Source organism: Leguminivora glycinivorella, chromosome 9 (assembly GCF_023078275.1).
Source record: "Leguminivora glycinivorella isolate SPB_JAAS2020 chromosome 9, LegGlyc_1.1, whole genome shotgun sequence".
In the NCBI taxonomy this organism is placed as follows: domain Eukaryota; kingdom Metazoa; phylum Arthropoda; class Insecta; order Lepidoptera; family Tortricidae; genus Leguminivora; species Leguminivora glycinivorella.
The window spans coordinates 24,261,372-24,281,819 of NC_062979.1; the positions used below are offsets into that span (position 1 = coordinate 24,261,372).

General features: G+C 36.9%; 1 protein-coding gene across 1 annotated transcript in view; it reads right to left on the reverse strand.

Moving 5' to 3' along the window:
• The window catches only part of LOC125229943 (organic cation transporter protein-like), a 67,840-nt gene that overhangs the window by 13,699 nt on the left and 33,693 nt on the right, over positions 1–20,448 (reverse strand). The window contains exon 2 of the mRNA XM_048134893.1: positions 1,538–1,616. Coding sequence (XP_047990850.1) covers positions 1,538–1,564 — 27 coding nt within the window. The 5' untranslated portion in view covers positions 1,565–1,616. The remainder of the gene's footprint in view (positions 1–1,537; positions 1,617–20,448) is intronic.

Genomic DNA, 20,448 nt, shown 5'->3' on the forward strand with positions numbered 1-20,448 from the left:
AATCGTACCTTGATTTTTTAGCGCCACCTATTAAATAATATCATAACTACGCTGATGATGCCTACAATTTTTTTTTTAATCGTGATATTATCATGATTTTAAAATAAAGAAATATGTCATTTGTTCTTATAAAACATAAAAACACGTAAAAATATTTGGGAAAACATGATTTTGACCACTTCCAAGCTGCGAACAGCGCCATCTGGTTTTAAGCCTAAAAGGCCCATACATTTCAGGGGTATGCTTTTTTGTATGGGCGTTGTCTTGTCAGTCCAGTATTAAATAGTTCTTCATATTACTAAGTACTTAAATTGGTGGAGAAGCTGGGATGACTATTGACTCGAATAGTTTTGCTTTATTTGTATATTAAAAATAAACCCAATGTGTTTACGGCTAATATCCGACAAAAACTAACACTTTTAAAGGGGTAAAATTCATAACTACGTTTACACGAGAAATGAAATGTACTTATGTAAATATTAGTTGTATTTAACTGTACAATATGGGGAAAATAGCCATTTAACATTAAATACTGTCTGCATTGTACCTTTTTTGATTGTATCTTTGTTGATATTTGCGTTTTTGGCACTGTTTCCGTGCCTGCATTGTTTTGAACAGCCGTTATGTCTTGTGTATACATAATAGAATTTGTAGAGTTAATTCAGTTTTTATGTAACATAGAAACGCGAGTGACTAAGCGAAGTGGGTATAAAAGGTTATCAAACGAAACTTTATAATATACTTATAGTTTTTTTTTTCTATTTTGTACAAGAAACAGAACATGTGAATTAATATTTTATATTACAAATATATTATATTTTTATGAGAAATAATGAACAGGAGCAAATACCATTTTTTATTTAAATTAGCAGTGTTTATTGTTGCCAAGATATTTTTAGTATTTATTGATATGTTTTAATTTAACATTAATACGTTTCAAATTTAGAAATGTTAATCATTTGTATTGACTTCCAGTATCGAAAAGACAAAAAAGTTTTATTTTATTTCACTTATAATTTCTTAAAAGGTGTTATATGTGTAGACAAAAAAATATATTAAAAATCTACTATATTTTTTTTAATCTATTAAAGTTGGCAACACGTATTAGTTATAAGTAGATAGTTATTTATCAATAGGCGGATGTGAAAAAACATAAATCGTTGTGAATGTTGAAAACATAATATTTTGAATGCTTAAATATATAATAATGGCCATCATTTTAATGATGTTGAAATCTGCTACAAAAATGTTGCAGTTAACAAAAAAAATGCATTTTGATAGATTGAATTTTTTTTTGATGAAATGAAATGTCATAAGTAGGTAGGTATAATTCTTTTCTCTGATATTAGGAAATTATCCTAGTTTGAGCGGTTATAAAATATTTAATATAGTGCAGGTCATTAAACACCTATTCACATCTACATTGTAGATATCGCCTTTACTTTTTTGTGTTACTGTTGTAGCTATAAATGTTGTTATATATTTTTCATGTAATGTCACTGTTTTTTTATGATTTTGGATATTGGCACCGACTTACCTTTTCTTTGATATCCTTTGCTGTCATTTTGGCTACACTCTAATGCACTTTATCACTAATATCACAGAGTTCAGCATATCTGTAACAACGAACACAGTATTATTTTATTAAAATGTAATATTAAAACAATATTTCTAATCATTATTTTTAATGTTTTAGAATAAACTGATAGTTGGCACTAACACAAACCATTGAAAGAAACAAACTATGTTACTCTGTTTTTTGATAAAAAAATGTTAGACTTATCGCGTTGTAAATAAGCTATCTTTATTTTGAAAAACAGAAGAGCAGCTAAAATTACAGAGGTCCTTATACAAACACAAAGAATATTGTTTCTGGGAAAACATTACTGAAATTTATAAATTATATTGTTATGATTGCTATGAAGAATGATCCAGGCACTAATTTTTTATTGGCAAAAAAAGTAAAATTGTGGGAATAGATAAATTATGCGTTTTCTCATTTATTTATTTCTTATTTACGATTTTGTGTTTTCTTTTGTATCCCTAAATTACATACATACATATTTTTAAAATAAGATTCGGATATGTAAGATAGTATCGAAGGATATCTACTTATTTTAATATTTTTCATAATTGTTTTATTAAATTAGTTTAAGTACGTACAAAGCCTTGTATGATTCGCATGAAATTGCACAGCTAAGCTAAAAGCATCGGGTTTTATACGAACAATTATACACGTAAGTGTTTTACATAAGCCATTGTAAGTGTACCGTACATCATTTCGTGCCACGTCAGAATACCGTTCCTAAGTCAGAAAGTCCCATAACTGTCTAACGCACGGCGTCATGGAATTTATATGTGTCTTAAACTCTTCATTTATTTTTATTGTGGAAATAATTAATAATGCTCATTGTTTGTACATAGTAAATTAAAATGTATTTATGGGATGTCTATTAGAATGTGTATTTATTTGGCCAGTAACAATAAAATAGGAAATAAATCAAATTATTTAGTTGAATATTTTTTTAACACTGAATTTATTTGACTTTGGGTACTGGAGATTTTGGTCACTTTTTCTTTAGTTTATGATATTATTTAGTAAAATTAAAAATATTTATAGAAATGCAGCCTGTGACTTTTAAACATTTTTTCGATAGTACTTACCTATTGAAGTTCGGTTATAATTATACAAATGTATTTTTTTTACATAATTTAAAAGATAAAATACAAATGTTTGATTATCATATTTATGTTTTCACTACTATCGAAGCTTTATACACTTAGCTACTATACAACAATTTTGATCTTTTGTCTGTCAATAAGTAAATGTTTAAATTTTAATTCCTCCTGAAATTATTTAAAAAAAAACTTTCGAAAACTTTTTTCTGTAAAGTATTAAACACTTATAAATTTAAGCCAACTGATTAATAAAATTTGCTATACGCGCGTCTAGTTTGAGATGATTTTCTTCTGAACTACCCTAGCACAGCACAACGCAGTTCTCCGATATTATAAATACTACGCACTCACGTTCATACTGATGCGTATATCACTAAAATATAACGTGTTTTATTACATTTTCATATTATATAATATAATACGTATGTATATATTATGACTACTAATAATATATGTTATACTCGCGGGCGTGCCTATATTGTTGTTGGTATAAAAATCATTAGTATCATTTTTTTAGGCCGAAAATACCTACACTATCATATGTTTATCATAGAATGATCATAGGGATGTATGTCTCTCTTTTTCTCCAACGTGAAGAAAAAGGACGGCATGTTGCCTATAAACTATAGGACTATCGGCCAAAAAATTGGCTCTTTCATAAATATTTTCGTCTATTTTTGTTATTTCTGTTTATTATTTTATTAAATATTATTTATTCTCGAATTAATAAATAGCCAACTAATATTCATTGTTTTCCCTCTAATAAACCACTGAGTAATTAAGTAATTACGTGAAACAAATGTATTAATTGATCGGTTACCTATTATGAGTCATTTAATTTTTAACCAAGTCGTCTTTACCCACTATATATCAACAAAGTGACTATCGCCAGACCATATTTTTAGGGTTCCGTGCTCAAAGGGTAAACGGGACCATATTACTAAGTATTAAGCACATGGCAGTTAGGCACTGGTCCTACCAAAAGCGACTAAGCGATAAGCTATCTGCGATAGAAATGAACAAGAGATAGTCGTTCCCGTGTGAACAAAAGAGACGCGATGATGTTTACCGCTACCGCTATAAAAGAAAATACTGAAAAAGGAATAAAATAAATATTTAAAAAGTGGGTCTCTCATTTAACATACATGATTTTATTGCCGTTTTTATAAATAGTGGTACAGAACCTTTCAGTACGACTCATGCTTAGAAGGTTTTTAGGGTTCCGTAGTCAACTAGGAACCCTTATAGTTTTGCCATGTCTGTCTGTCCGCGGATAATCTCAGTGAACGTCCCCCCCCCCCTACATGTAAAGTGGGGACTGATTTTTTTTTCAATTCCAACCCCACCATGTGATATATTGTTGGATAGGTATTTAAAAACCGGCAAGAGCGTGTCGGGCCACGCTCAGTGTAGGGTTCCGTAGTTATCCGTATTTTTCTCAAAAACTACTGAACCTATCAAGTTCAAAACAATTTTCCTAGAAAGTCTTTATAAAGTTCTACTTTTGTGATTTTTTTCATATTTTTTAAACATATGGTTCAAAAGTTAGAGGGGGGGACGCACTTTTTTTTCCTTTAGGAGCGATTATTTCCGAAAATATTAATTATATCAAAAAACGATCTTTGTAAACCCTTATTCATTTTCAAATACCTATCCAAAAATATATCACGTGTTGGGGTTGGAATGAAAAAAAATATCAGCCCTCACTTTACATGTAGGGGGGGTACCCTAATAAAAGATTTTTTTCCATTTTTTATTTTTGCACTTTGTTGGCGTGATTGATATACATATTGGTACCAAATTTCAGCTTTCTAGTGCTAACGGTTGCTGAGATTATCCGCGGACGGACGGACGGACGGACGGACGGACGGACGGACGGACGGACGGACGGACGGACGGACAGACAGACAGACATGGCGAAACTATAAGGGTTCCTAGTTGACTACGGAACCCTAAAAATGAATAAGGGTTTCCTAAAATCGTTTTTTGATAATATTAATATTTTCGGAAATAATCGCTCCTAAAGGAAAAAAAAGTGTGCCCCCCCTCTAACTTCTGAACCATATGTTTTAAAAATATGAAAAAAGTCACAAAAGTAGAATTTTATAAAGACTTTCTAGGAAAATTGTTTTGAACTTAATAGGTTCAGTAGTTTTTGAGAAAAATATGGAAAACTACGGAACCCTACACTGAGCGTGGCCCGACACGCTCTTAGCCGGTTTTTTTAGAGCACCAACTGTCGTTATTCACACGTTTAAACTTCAGAAAAAAACATTGTTGTCGGGTCGGGACAAAATCACAGTCGTAATTTTAAACTTTACCTATGAATATAGTGAAAACCGCAAAATACGCACATTGCAGGTAATTTTACCGATCGCTGTGACTTAATATAATACAATTGTCTTCAAAAGGGCGTCATTTTTACATTGTTTCATTAAAACATTATGCCTTTTCGTGTCTCAGCTTAATCTTGTACTATAAATGATGATTCGCTTAACCGCAAAATACTTAATTGTTCCGATGTCTTTTTTTAAAACTGAGGCTGACCAATCAAATGTGCGTATTAGTGATACACTTTAATGATATCCTTGTTACCTGCTGATTAGTTTTTTATTTTCTTTTATTTTTGCAGTTTCTATCACTTAAAACTTTTTTTTTAGTTTTAGAATAACTCTTTAAATGTTCATCAAACCAAGCATGTTAAAAACTAGTTATTTGTAGAAGTACCTAAGTAGGTAATTTCTTTATTAACAGTTACAGTTGGTTACAGGAACCTACGTTCTGATTCCAACCGTAATATAAGTTAAAAGTTAGCTATACATACACAGTATATTATTTATTAAGATAGTATTACATATTTATTTGAAGAAACGTCATTTTAACAATGTTATAATTATAGCATTGATTTACATCATATCTAGAGCTAATTTCCTTAACAGGTTCGAATCGGGCCGCTTGTCACCGCCATATGGAAATATGTTCGCATTTTAGACAGATTCTAAAATGACTGAAAAAAGTGACAACTGGCATGAATATTCAGAAAACATACAATATTCATAAACAGTCCATTATTTCGTTGTGAGAATAAGTTTTATACACCGCTGGCGCTAATACTCCGAAAGATTTATAGTCGTAATTATAATGACAGTAAGACTAGTACGAAATAAACATATATTGTCATAATTATTTAAGTATTAAACTGAAAGCAATGTTAAATTCATTTATTAAGAGTTAAATTTCATTGTATGGGAAGTTCCATAGACATCTGCTGCGTGACGATGATGTGTCTGTTAAATGTATGTATTTATCTATATAAGTAAGTATATCGTCGCCTAGCACCCAATAGTACAAGCTTTGCTTAGTTTGGGGCTAGGTTGATTTGTGTAAAGTGCCCCCCAATTTTTTTTTTTTAAATGTGGTTGATGCAACTGGCCCTAAGTGTAATTCTGGTTTACAGATTTGTTAATATTTTGATACGATCATAAAAGGTAGTATACGGTACGAAAAACGTTTCACGTGTCAATATTAATATTATCACATACATGAACTGTGACGATATGTACCTACTTAAATCACTTCTTGAAAGTATTTGCTGATTTGTCTTGAGATAAATGACTTTATAGGTTCATCTAGAATTAGATGCTCTCCTCTGTAAAAAATTGTGTACTTAGTTACGACTTTTTGGATAAAGGTCAACGCTTCAGAATTTAATATACAATACTAAAGCGCTTCATCTGTGGCACCATGGTCAATTGGATAAGTAAACCTTTCCATAAATTGTATATCTTTCAAGCTTATTGAGTATCAACACACCACATCACTGATTTTATTAGTTTTTTGACAGAACTTAAAACCTGTGTCTGTGTGTTTGACAGACCTGTTAAAGTTTGATATATGTTAGCTCCGTCCTATGACGTTTTCCATAGAATTGCGGGACAGTACCAGTTGGTTATGCTCATACTGTATACACCATTGTTCGGACATATTTTTGGCAGTCCTGTAACAGTACTGAGAATCACTGCATTATTGATTGAGACAAAATGATTTTGCATAATAATGATACCTACAATTCTTGGGAACAATTTGATTCTCAGTTTTGTCTGCTTATGATGTGAAAAATTTGTTGATTAGGGAATAATTATGATGATTTTGAATAATGAACAATTTTCTTGTCAGTAATTAATAAAATTATAAATTAGTAAGTACTTAAATATTTGCTACAAAATCAAGATTGGATTCGAGGCTATAAGTTAAAAAAAAATATTTGTTACGAGCTAGCAGTGTGGGCCCAGGACCTAGGTGCTATACAATATACAAACTTTAGAAGTAAATGATTGTGTAATAAATCAAATATAAGCTTTATAATTATAAAAGTTTTGAACGATTCACGGATAGTTTCATTACCTTCACTTTATTGACCGGGATCCGGGATACATTGTGATAAGTATCGATATTTGATGAACATCGGGAGCTCGACGAAACTCAAAAAGGTAATCACGGTTTATATCCCGGTCAATATAAGTTTGTAAATTATAATCTGGATCTAATATTATTATATCGGTAGACAGAAGTGACACTTTTGTTTGAACATTCTTACATCAATACGGCGCAGATGGTGTATGTATGAGCAATTTTAACACGGTCTTTGTTTGTTCTTTACTGAAATCAAAAGAATAGCGTTCTTGTATATTTTGCTTTGTTATAATTCCGATTATTAAGTCAGGAAATTCATAGTCAGGCCCAGAAACAGAAATAGAGATGGGCTGGCCATGTTGCTAGGCTCCAGGATAATAGATGGACCATGCAAACGACAGCTTGGAGGGGTCCAGATGGGAAAAGAAAAAGGAGCCGACCATTAGCACGTTGGAAAGACGATTTGGTTAAGGTAGCGGGGATAAACTGGATGTGGGTAGCCCAAGACCGCATCAATTGGAGCCAGCTGGAAGAGGCCTATACCTCAAATGAGGGTTCTGGTATATCATATGTGATGTTAGACTAGATTAAGTTATTTATTACCAGAAATAAAAGGCTTTTTTTTATTTTTATTTTATTTGTTTTTTTTTTTATTTATTACGTCAGGAAAGAATTTTTTAAAATGTTTATAGGCAATCAATAAACATTTATAATCTTCATGGATTTAATAATTATATTATTCTATTATAACTTTAAGTAAAACATTTTTTGTTGCCAATGTATTATTTATATATTTTTATCCCATCATATCCGGAAAATATTGCTAGTTAAGTATAAAAAATACAAGTAAATGCGCGTATGTTTATAATCATCAGATATTTGTTCCTGAGTCATGGATGTTTTCTATGTATTTGTATATTATATATATCGTTGTCTGAGTACCTGCAACACAAGCCATTTTGAGCTTACCGTGGGACTCAGTCAATCTGTGTAAGACTGTCCTATAATATTTATTTATTATTTATTTATTATCCCCTACTTGATGTTGATTTTACAGTACGAGTATTACAAGTATCTAGAGTAAATCCAGGACGCCCTGCGACCTGCGACATGGTGACTATATGGTATATGATGACTAGATGGTGACTAGGTTTTGACCTCACGGTGTATCTCAAAGTCTAGCAGCTTACACACGCATTAGATGATTTCTCAATGATCTCTACAGAATTATTTCTTACGTTGTTGCTGCGTAAGCAAATAAAACTTAAAAATTGAGGAAAACGATACATTGTAGACGTAAATACGATGACCTGTGATGACGTATCATGACGTGTATGTGATGTAAGATATCCTTATAGGCTTGGCCTTAGAGAAATTTAATGTATGTTTCGGGTTTTACCCAAAGGGTAAAACGGGACCCTACTACTAAGACTCAGCTGTCCGACCGTCCGTCTGTCTATCTGTCATCAGGAAGTATCTAAAGAACTGTGATTTGAATTTTTCACAGATGATGCATTTCTGTTGCCGGTGTAATAAGAAATATATCTTCTAAAAACAATAAACAAATATTTGAGTTACACCCTTCCTGCGCGATTTCGACTCGCGCTTAGTCGGCTTTATGTTTTTACTAGCTTTAGCCCGAGGCTTCGCTCGCGTTAGAAAGAGACAAAAAGTAGCCTATGTCATTCTCCAACCCTTCAACTATTTCCACATAAAAAATCACTACAATTCGTCCCTCCGTTTTGCCGTGCAGAACGAACAAACAAACAGACACACACACACTTTCCCATTTATAATATTAGTATGGATGTCTTAGCCTGTTTTAACTAGAGTATTATTATTATGTTTTCTTAACATTAAACATAGGTGTCTTAAAACATAGTTCGCGTTGATCTTATCTTATCTTATCTTAAATCTGCGGGGGCCCTTACGGATACACTTCGACCCATCGGGATCTTTTGTGCAATTACCCCCTACGATCCTAAGATCCTTCAGCTATTCAGGAGCTTCTCGACTATTTCCACGTATCGGATGATGAGGCTCATGGGTAGCTGTCTGAAGTCCTTCGGTGCCAGGTAGCCTGCTCCGAAATTCTTCATTCTTTGTCTGGCGAGGGCGTGACATTCACACATTAAATGTCTGACGGTCTCTTCCTCTTCGCCACACATGCGACAATCAGTGTTGTCGGCGTGTCCCATCTTGGCCAAAATTCCTTTGACCCCGTAATGGCCTGTGAACACCTCCGTTATAATTTGGAGGTGTCTTTTAATTTTAGAACAATACGGGACTTAATCGCGTAAACACTTACATTTATATTAGGCCCGACGTTTCGAACATCACATTATGTTCGTGGTCACGGGTAGACTGGCGAGGAATTGCATCAACATCTTCTAGCCGCGCGAGTTTCTCGAACTACCCGCACTTGTTCTTGATTATTCACTTTTGCGCTAGGGTTGTCACTTTGCCTACACACAACACTCACGACATCAGCCGGTGTGTCCCTCGGTGTTTTTTCACGCTTACATTTGCTAATCACTGGATTCCACGAAGAAGAAATTCCCTGTCCCTCATTTTTGTTGAAATTTCGATGCTTCCTAATTTCAATCGCTTCACGTACTTTTCTGCTGTAGAACAGACGTTCCGTTGATAGAATTTTGGGACTATGGAGCTCGATCCAGTGGTTTGGTCCCGACTGTAGCAGATGTTCAGCTACCGCAGACTTATTAATTTGGCGGTTAGTCCCGTTTTGTTCTAAAATTATGAGTGCAAATCGTGTTAGTCTAAATCAATATATGAGGTGTCTTTTGCCTAGCTTCCCTAGCTTTTTGCTCCATCCAGAGTCTACCCTCTGCATAAAGAGCTTTGAGTGCTTCAGACCAACCAGGGCATCCCACTCTTTTTGGTGACTAGCCTTTGTTTGGTCTTTCATAGCCGTTCTGATGGTTCCTTGTGAAAGGCCCACATAAGGTTCCGGACCTATGAAGTTGTCTTCAGATCCGGCCTTGGCAAGTTCATCAGCGTTTTCATTGCCAATGAAGCCTTCGTGCCCCGGTATCCATACCAGTTGCACCTTGTTTTGCCTTCCAAGCTTGTTAAGAGCTTGGATGCCGTTTAATACCAGTCTAGAGGTAAGGTAAGTTCGCGTTGATAGTCTAAATTTGAATTTCAGGATATGGATCGGAGATGACAGTGTCAAAATAGACCTTTTTGTTAAGTGTTATATTCACGTTGATATAATTACCTGGCGTAAAATAATTATGGTATCTAGACTTGATATTTGGTGTACGGTCAACCAATTTGAATCCTAGGCCACTCTAGAACCCTGTCTCATAGACCCTAAGCGCTTTCATTTTTTACTGATTGATAAAACAATGACTCAGATATCATTATCTTATTATCTCGTTAGGTTAGAACAAGGACCAAGCCACGCCGCGTAGAGGTTCTACGGCTGTTCGTAGCCAGCCCTAAAATTATAGAAATGACAAACTATTTTATACTAGACTTCCGGAGACTTTTGTTTTAAACTGCTCAAACAATGTTTTTTTCTTGTGGTTTTAATGCAACTTCATTTGTGGGTAAATAGCCCAGGCACATAGGTATTTAAAGAGTTACATTGATAACAAACTCAATGGCATTATAATATTCGAACCTTTATATTAATAAAATTATTGTAGTAATAAATGAAGTCAGTTAAAACCTTGTACAAACAGTGAATATTATTGCTGTACTTACAGTACAAAATATCAGCTTTTCCACTACTAAGGTCAATGGGACCCGTAGCGACATCTACCGTAAGAGTGTTAAACTTCTTAAACGGCAGAGCGCTGGAGTATCGATCCAGAGGCCGTGAGTTCAAGTCTCACCCAAGGCAGACATTTTCCACTTTTAAAATTTATTCTAAGCCTAGTGGCATCGATTGCAGACGTTTCTGCTAATCAGAAGTTAAAATATCAGCTGCTTAAAATTATCGAGGTTTTGTACCTAAATATTTCAAAATACTGGCACTTTAAATTTTTCTTTCGTTCACAAAAAAAGAAGATTGACGACTAATAAGTTCATAAAAAAGATCTCCTGAATATATTTATAAGAAAGCTAGATAGAAGTAGGTAATAACATTGATAGTGCAAAAAATACCAAAACGTAATTAAACTCTGTGTTATCAGTAAGTTTACGTTGCGGGTTAAACTGGTTGATACAATTATTGATATAATATTAAATATTTTACTGAGAAATTGGGACTCAGAATTGAGAAATTACAAGACTGAGTTGAAATATCGAATAAACAATTCATCGAACTCGTGTAGAATCTGTCGCCACTGATTTCGAATTTCCTGTTTTCCGGCCCTGTAGCCGAATGGCATTTCTGCAATGCGAAACGTCTACGAAACGCCGCAGAAAGGTAGTCTGTCTCTGTCGCGCCAATATACAAGAGCGATAGAGATAGATAGCTACGAAACAGATATTGTGAGCGTTTCGTGAGCGTTTGAGCATTAGGCTACACACAGAGTTGGACTCGGCTCGAATCCCGGTAAGGGCATTAATTTGTATGATCAGCACACGTAGTTTTCCTGTCATGAATGTTATGTTATGTAAGTATAGGTATTTGTACATCATATGTACATCATATGTAGTATATCGTTATCTGAGTACAACACAAGCCATCTTGAGCTTACCGTGGGACTAGGTCAAGTTGTGAACAAATGAATTGAAAAAAGTTGTATTGTTTTTAGTCCGTTTCGTAGCGGCCCTTAGTTTTTATATAAATGTCAAGTCTAATCAAACACTAGTCGTTTTTAACACGCTTTTATTAGGTCGTCGTGTATGTAACTAACTATGTAATGGAATCTGCGGAGGCTAATTTAACCATCTTCCAAGGATCGTAGCGTAATGAAAATTGGCAGCTATATGTAGTTCCGATGACAATACAATAATATGGTACTGTTGAGCTGATCTGATGATGGAGTCGGAAGATATGAACTGGAACTAGATGATGGAACATCGTATCATAGCCGTTTTTGGGTATCTTAGAAAAGTCTTGTAATGAACTTTGACTACAATTAGGTTTCAAGGTCTGATGATGAAGCCGAAAGATATGAACTGGAACTACATGATGGAACATCGTATCATAGCTGTTTTTGGGTTTCTTAGAAAAGTCTTGTAATGAACTTTGACCACGATTAGGTTTCAAGGTCTGATGATGGAGCCGGAAGATATGAACTGGAACTACATGATGGAACATCGTATCATAGCTGTTTTTGGGTTTCTTAGGAAAGTCTTATAATGAACTTTGACTACAATTAGGTTTCAAGGTCTGATGATGGAGCCGGAAGATATGAGCTGGAACTACATGATGGAACATCGTGTCATAGCTGTTTTTGGGCTTCTTAGAAAAGTCTTGTAATGAACTTTGACTACGATTAGGTTTCAAGGTCTGATGATGGAGCCGGAAGATATGAACTGGAACTACATGATAGAACATCGTATCATAGCTGTTTTTGGGCTTCTTAGAAAAGTCTTGTAATGAACTTTGACTACGATTAGGTTTCAAGGTCTGATGATGGAGCCGGAAGATATGAACTGGAACTACATGATGGAACATCGTATCATAGCTGTTTTTGGGTTTCTTAGAAAAGTCTTGTAATGAACTTTGACCACAATTAGGTTTCAAGGTCTGATGATGGAGCCGGAAGATATGAACTGGAACTACATGATGGAACATCGTATCATAGCTGTTTTTGGGTTTCTTAGGAAAGTCTTATAATGAACTTTGACTACAATTAGGTTTCAAGGTCTGATGATGGAGCCGGAAGATATGAGCTGGAACTACATGATGGAACATCGTGTCATAGCTGTTTTTGGGCTTCTTAGAAAAGTCTTGTAATGAACTTTGACTACGATTAGGTTTCAAGGTCTGATGATGGAGCCGGAAGATATGAACTGGAACTACATGATAGAACCGTATCATAGCTGTTTTTGGGCTTCTTAGAAAAGTCTTGTAATGAACCAGACTACGATTAGGTTTCAAGGCCTGATGATGGTGCCGGAAGATAAGAACAGAAAAAGGGGGGGGGGCTCGAGGGGGAAGCATGAAAGAAAGATCAACGTAGTATTTAAAAAAGTTGGGTTAGCGTTTTCTTGTGACCTTTCAGAGCAAACAAAGGGGGGCTCGGGGGGCGAAGCCCCCTGCAAGAAAGAAAGATAAACGTTGTATTTAAAATAAGTTGGGTTAAGGTTTTCTAGTGATCCTTAAGAGCAAAGAAAAGGGGGGCTCGGGGGGCGAAGCCCCCGCATGAAAAAAAGATCAACGTAGTATTTAGAATTAGTAGGGATGGCGTTTTCTTGTGACCTTTCAGAGCAAACAAAGGGGGGCTCGGGGGGCGAAGCCCCCGCATGAAAGAAAGATCAACGTAGTATTTAAGATAAGTTGGGTTAGCGTTTTCTTGTGACCTTTAAGAGTAAACAAAGGGGGGGGCTCGGGGGCGAAGCCCCCGCATAAAAGAAAGATTAACGTAGTATTTAAAATAAGTTGGGATAGCGTTTTCTTGTGACCTTTCAGAGCAAACAAAGGGGGGCTCGGGGGGCGAAGCCCCCTGCAAGAAAGAAAGATAAACGTTGTATTTAAAATAAGTTGGGTTAAGGTTTTCTAGTGATCCTTAAGAGCAAAGAAAAGGGGGGCTCGGGGGGCGAAGCCCCCCGCATGAAAAAAAGATCAACGTAGTATTTAGAATTAGTAGGGATGGCGTTTTCTTGTGACCTTTCAGAGCAAACAAAGGGGGGCTCGGGGGGCGAAGCCCCCCGCATGAAAGAAAGATCAACGTAGTATTTAAGATAAGTTGGGTTAGCGTTTTCTTGTGACCTTTAAGAGTAAACAAAGGGGGGCTCGGGGGGCGAAGCCCCCCGCATAAAAGAAAGATTAACGTAGTATTTAAAATAAGTTGGGATAGCGTTTTCTTGTGACCTTTCAGAGCAAACAAAGGGGGCTCGGGGGCGAAGCCCACCGCATGAAAGAAAGATCAACGTAGTATTTAAGATAAGTTGGGTTAGCGTTTTCTTGTGACCTTTAAGAGCAAACAAAGGGGGGCTCGGGGGGCGAAGCCCCCCGCATAAAAGAAAGATTAACGTAGTATTTAAAATAAGTTGGGATAGCGTTTTCTTGTGACCTTTCAGAGCAAACAAAGGGGGGCTCGGGGGGCGAGGCCCCCCGCATAAAAGAAAGATCAACGTTGTATTTAAAATAAGTTGGGTTAAGTTTTCTTGTGATCCTTAAGAGTAAAGAAAAGGGGGCCTCGGGGGGCGAAGCCCCCCGCATGAAAAAAAGATCAACGTAGTATTTAGAATTAGTAGGGATGGCGTTTTCTTGTGACCTTTCAGAGCAAACAAAGGGGGGCTCGGGGGGCGAAGCCCCCGCATAAAATAAAGATTAACGTAGTATTTAAAATAAGTTGGGTTAGCGTTTTCTTGTGACCTTTAAGAGCAAACAAAGTGGGGCTCGGGGGGCGAAGCCCCCCGCATGAAAGAAAGATCAACGTAGTATTTAAGATAAGTTGGGTTAGCGTTTTCTTGTGACCTTTAAGAGCAAACAAAGGGGGGCTCGGGGGCGAAGCCCCCCGCATGAAAGAAAGATCAACGTAGTATTTAGAATAAGTTGGGTTAGCGTTTTCTTGTGACCTTTAAGAGCAAACGAAGGGGGGCTCGGGGGGCGAAGCCCCCCGCATGAAAAAAAGATCAACGTAGTATTTAAGATCAGTTGGGTTAGCGTTTTCTTGTGAGCTTTAAGAGCAAACAAAGGGGGCTCGGGGGCGAAGCCCCCGCATGAAAGAAAGATCAATGTAGTACTTTAGATCAGTTGGGTTAGTGTTTTCTTGTGACCTTTAAGAGCAAACAAAGGGGGGCTCGGGGGGCGAAGCCCCCCGCATAAAAAAAGATTAAGGTAGTATTTAAAATAATTTGGGTTAGCGTTTTCTTGTGACATTTCAGAGCAAACAAAGGGGGGCTTGGGGGGCGAAGCCCCCGCATAAAAGAAAGATCAACGTTGTATTTCAAATAAATTGTTTTAGCGTTTTCTTGTGACCTTTAAGAGCAAAGAAAGTGGGGCTCGGGGGGCGAAGCCCCCCGAATGAAAGAAAGATTAACGTAGTATTTAAGATAAGTTGGGTTAGCGTTTTCTTGTGACCTTTAAGAGCAAACAAAGGGGGGCTCGGGGGGCGAAGCCCCCCGCATGACAGAAAGATCAACGTAGTATTTAAGATCAGTTGGGTTAGCGTTTTCTTGTGAGCTTTAAGAGCAAACAAAGGGGGGCTCGGGGGGCGAAGCCCCCCGCATGAAAGAAAGATCAATGTAGTATTTTAGATCAGTTGGGTTAGCGTTTTCTTGTGATATTTCAGAGCAAACAAAGGGGGGCTCGGGGGGCGAAGCCCCCCGCATAAAAGAAAGATCAACGTTGTATTTAAAATAAATTGTTTTAGCGTTTTCTTGTGACCTTTAAGAGCAAAGAAAGTGGGGCTCGGGGGGCGAAGCCCCCCGAATGAAAGAAAGATTAACGTAGTATTTAAGATAAGTTGGGTTAGCGTTTTCTTGTGACCTTTAAGAGCAAACAAAGGGGGGCTCGAGGGGCGAAGCCCCCCGCATGAAAGAAAAATTGACGTAGTATTTAGAATAAGTTGGGTTAGCGTTTTCTTGTGACCTTTAAGAGCAAACAAAGGGGGGCTCGGGGGGCGAAGCCCCCCGCATGACAGAAAGATCAACGTAGTATTTAAGATCAGTTGGGTTAGCGTTTTCTTGTGAGCTTTAAGAGCAAACAAAGGGGGGCTCGGGGGGCGAAGCCCCCCGCATGAAAGAAAGATCAATGTAGTATTTTAGATCAGTTGGAATAGCGTTTTCTTGTGACCTTTAAGAACAAACAAAGGGGGGCTCGGGGGGCGAAGCCCCCCGCATAAAAGAAAGATTAACGTAGTATTTAAAATAAGTTGGGTAAGCGTTTTCTTGTGACATATCAGAGCAAACAAAGGGGGCTCGGGGGCGAAGCCCCCGCATAAAAGAAAGATCAACGTTGTATTTAAAATAAGTTGGGTTAGCGTTTTCTTGTGACTTTTAAGAGCAAACAAAGGGGGGCTCGGGGGGCGAAGCCCCCCGCATAAAACAAAGATTAACGTAGTATTTAAAATAAGTTGGGTTAGCCTTTTCTTGTGACCTTTAAGAGCAAACAAAGTGGGGCTCGGGGGGCGAAGCCCCCCGCATGAAAGAAAGATCAACGTAGTATTTAAGATAAGTTGGGTTAGCGTTTTCTTGTGACCTTTAAGAGCAAAAAAAGGGGGGCTCGGGGGGCGAAGCCCCCGCATGAAAGGTAGATTAACGTAGTATTTAGAATAAGTTGGGTTAGCGTTTTCTTGTGACCTTTAAGAGCAAACAAAGGGGGGCTCGGGGGGCGAAGCCCCCGCATCAAAGAAAGATCAACGTAGTATGTAAGATCAGTTGGGATAGCGTTTTCTTGTGACCTTTCAGAGTAAACAAAGGGGGCTCGGGGGGCGAAGCCCCCGCATAAAAGAAAGATCAACGTTGTATTTAAAATAAGTTGGGTTAAGGTTTTCTTGTGATGCATAGGTCGCAGACATGCCGCTCACGAGCGGAACCTGCCACCCTAAAGACAGCCAGCGGGCGAGGGATGCATGAGAGCGCCCCCGCCCAATACGCTGGCTCTCGAGTTGGAGAGTGCGACCCTTTTGTCCAGGAAGCGCTCCCACAGTGAGGACCGGTCGGCTCATGGCCCGACCTGCGAGGGATTCTGATTCAGGATGGCCGCTGCGGGGCCGCGGATGGACACCGTGGGGTTTAGTGGGTAGGGGGGACTCTTTACAGCCTCGAGCCCCACATAACCGACCGGGTCGCCCACCACCTCAGACCCGGCGGTATGCGTAAACGCATTCCCCACGAAAAAAAAAAAAAAAAGTTTTCTTGTGATCCTTAAGAGTAAAGAAAAGGGGGCCTCGGGGGGCGAAGCCCCCCGCATGAAAGAAAGATCAACGTAGTATTTAGAATAAGTTGGGTTAGCGTTTTCTTGTGACCTTTAAGAGCAAACAAAGGGGGGCTCGGGGGGCGAAGCCCCCCGCATAAAAGAAAGATTAATGTAGTATTTAAAATAAGTTGGGTTAGCGTTTTCTTGTTACCTTTCAGAGCAAACAAAGGGGGACTTGGGGGGCGAAGCCCCTCGCATAAAAGAAAGATCAACGTTGTATTTAAAATATGTTGGGTAATGGTTTTCCTGTGACCCTTAAGAGCAAATAAAGGGGGTCTATCTTTTACGGATAACTTACTAGGTATAAACATTTTTATGATAATACCGTAATAAGAAGGTAGCCGCTGGTGATTATTAAGTAGCAATTAGCAATAAGTACACGTTAAGCCACAAATGGCATGTAAAATCCGCCTACTTGAAATAAATTTATGTATAAATTTTAAAAGTATTTCATTATTAATGACTAAAAAGTATAAAATAAATTAATAGTTTAAAAAACACTATAAAACACGCTTTTATAAATGCACGTAAAAGCCAAAAATAAATTATGGATCGTTCAAGTTGTCTCTATTTGTGAGCTGAAGTTTAAAAACTATGTGCTTTTAATTATAATATTTGATTGTAAAAGCGTGGGGCGCTGGAACAGGAAAGACTTTCTTGTAAACAAATACTAATCCGAACTTCCTGGCGAATGAAGTTGCATACATAACGTTTACATATGCCGCCTAAGGGTTACCAAAAAGAACCAAAGATATCTCGTCCACGAACAAGAACTCTGCATCCTGTCACTGTAGACACTTTCCCCTTTTGTACTTTGATTACCGGAAAAAAGCGGCGTTCTAAGTGTCGGTGACTGTCGACTCTCCTCGCTACTAGCGCATATTTTGTCTGAGTTCGACAAACTGGTACCTACTTTGAACACTGACTTTTAATTATTGATTTGACTGTTTAATGTAGAACCTACTAGTCATGCTGCAACTCCAGTTAGCGCGTCAATCTGTGTAACCTCCTTCCCGTAACATAGCATAATTTGATTTATCAGCAAGTTATACAAAAAGTCTTTCCTGTTCCAGCGCCCCACGCTTTTACAATCAAATATTATAATTAAAAGCACATAGTTTTTAAACTTCAGCTCACAAATAGAGACAACTTGAACGATCCATAATTTATTTTTGGCTTTTACGTGCATTTATAAAAGCGTGTTTTATAGTGTTTTTTAAACTATTAATTTATTGTTGTCTATTGTGACAAAACACGTGAAATTATTTAGCCAGCCTAGCCAAAGTGACAATCGTTGACGCTAGACGCCGATCGAAACTCAGTCTGGCTCTGTCGCGCCTATAAGAAAGAGCGATAGAGGTAGCTACAATCATCGTAAGCGATAGTGACGTTGTCTAACCTACCTTGACATGCAAATCATAATATATCAACCCTATATGATAATATAGTAATAATTTATCTGTTTACTAACTGTACAAATTGTTACAAATTATTATTGATTGCCCTATTGTGCCAGAGAAATGCATTATAATAATAAATGTTAATTTTGTTTACTTTGATTAGATAACTTCCATAAGTTTGATGTTATTTATCTCTCATTTAGTATTAACTGATTGTATCACTTTGTCTTAGTTACAGTTCAATTTTGTCGTAGTATTTTTACTAAGGTACAGCGGGACAAATCTCGACTGGGGGGCAAATGTAACTGGTCCATTTTTCCATGTTTTACGATGTTTGCATTATTAAATAGAGTGTCCACCGGTTATATATGGTAGGCCTGTTCAGTGGATACATGTAGAACTCAATATCATAGTGTAGTAATTTAAAAAACGTATCAGTTACAATTGCCCCTCAGTTGAGATTTGCCCCGCTGTACCTTATCCATTTAGTTTGACAAATAAAATATTAAATCTAGAGTATTCTATTCTACAGTCGAGTTCACAAACATCTATACACGCCAACTTTCTAATAATACATAAGGACTGTATCGTTAAGTATAAGGACAAAACAAACCTCGTCTAAATGTTGACATGTACATAATTTTGTATTATTATGTTCCGAGAGTATGATCTTAAGGTATTGGTAAGTACTATTTGATATAAGAAGGTCTGATATTTTTTTTATTTTAGGGACTTTATGGTACTTTCATTAAGGTCTAGCAAATAAATTTCGGACAACCCCTATCTGGCTTAATTTGAGAATATTTCAATGACTCTTTGTACGATTTCAACAAACAAAGGTTAATATGCTGCGAAAATATATTCTTTAAGAGTCCTCTTCATGGTTTTTCCAATTGGGTACTTGTAGAATAAATTAATGCGGCGAATTTATATAATTTAAAAAAACGCAATTTTGAGCAACGTTCCAGATTGCCGTAAATTTTTGATGCTAGCAGGATGAGAAAAACAGATAAAAAAATTAGCCATAGGCCAAAGTCTAATTGACATTCATGGTGTTTGAACAGTGCTTAAACCAGATCGATATAAACAATGTATGATAGTCAAATTCGACATCAAAGTCGGAGTTAGAGTAAGCACCATGCCACATTCTCTAAATGGCCGCCATACACAGATCCTGAACTATTTTTTTTTAAATAACAGTGGCTAGACTATGTCCAGATATTCTGCTTTGTGGATCATGTGTCGTTGAGGTTCGCACCATACAATTTTTTTTCGCAATCGTATCGTCTTTTACGGATACAGTCTTTATTCGTCACTACTTTTAAAAAATCTCGTATCTCACGCTGCTCCTCAAAGTTAAAACGCAGTAAGTCTATATGCATTCCATACATACTTACTACAATTTTCTTTTCATAGACAGACGAAGATACAAGTTTTTTTAAAAGTAGTGACGATAATTATACAATTATACACGTCTCTAAGATAATTACTGTAAGGTCGTGTATACATTCATTTGGAATGTTGGTTTGTCAAGATGTTTCTGAAGTTGACAATACGTGATGCGACCGACATTCTTTGGATTCTTGCGATAAGGACAGGCTTGATTCGACACGAATTATGACAGGTGTAATGGTCCATAATACAAAATATCATTGTTTCTAAGGAATGAGAATATAATTATCTTCGTTTTTCTAGCTTTATCTCGGCATTTTGCTCAGGCTCAGAAGCCTGGGGTCTGCTTTGACAACCACCAGGATTCAGCTTAGACACTAGTTTTTAGCGACTGATCAGTTCATCACTAATCATTCAACATTGTATAATAGGAGAAAACCAAAAATATTGATAACCACAAAATTGAAATTTTGAAAAAACTTCGACATAGTGGACCGAGTTTCATGAAACATGGCTAAGAACACTCCCGACTAATTCAGCTTTCAAACAAAA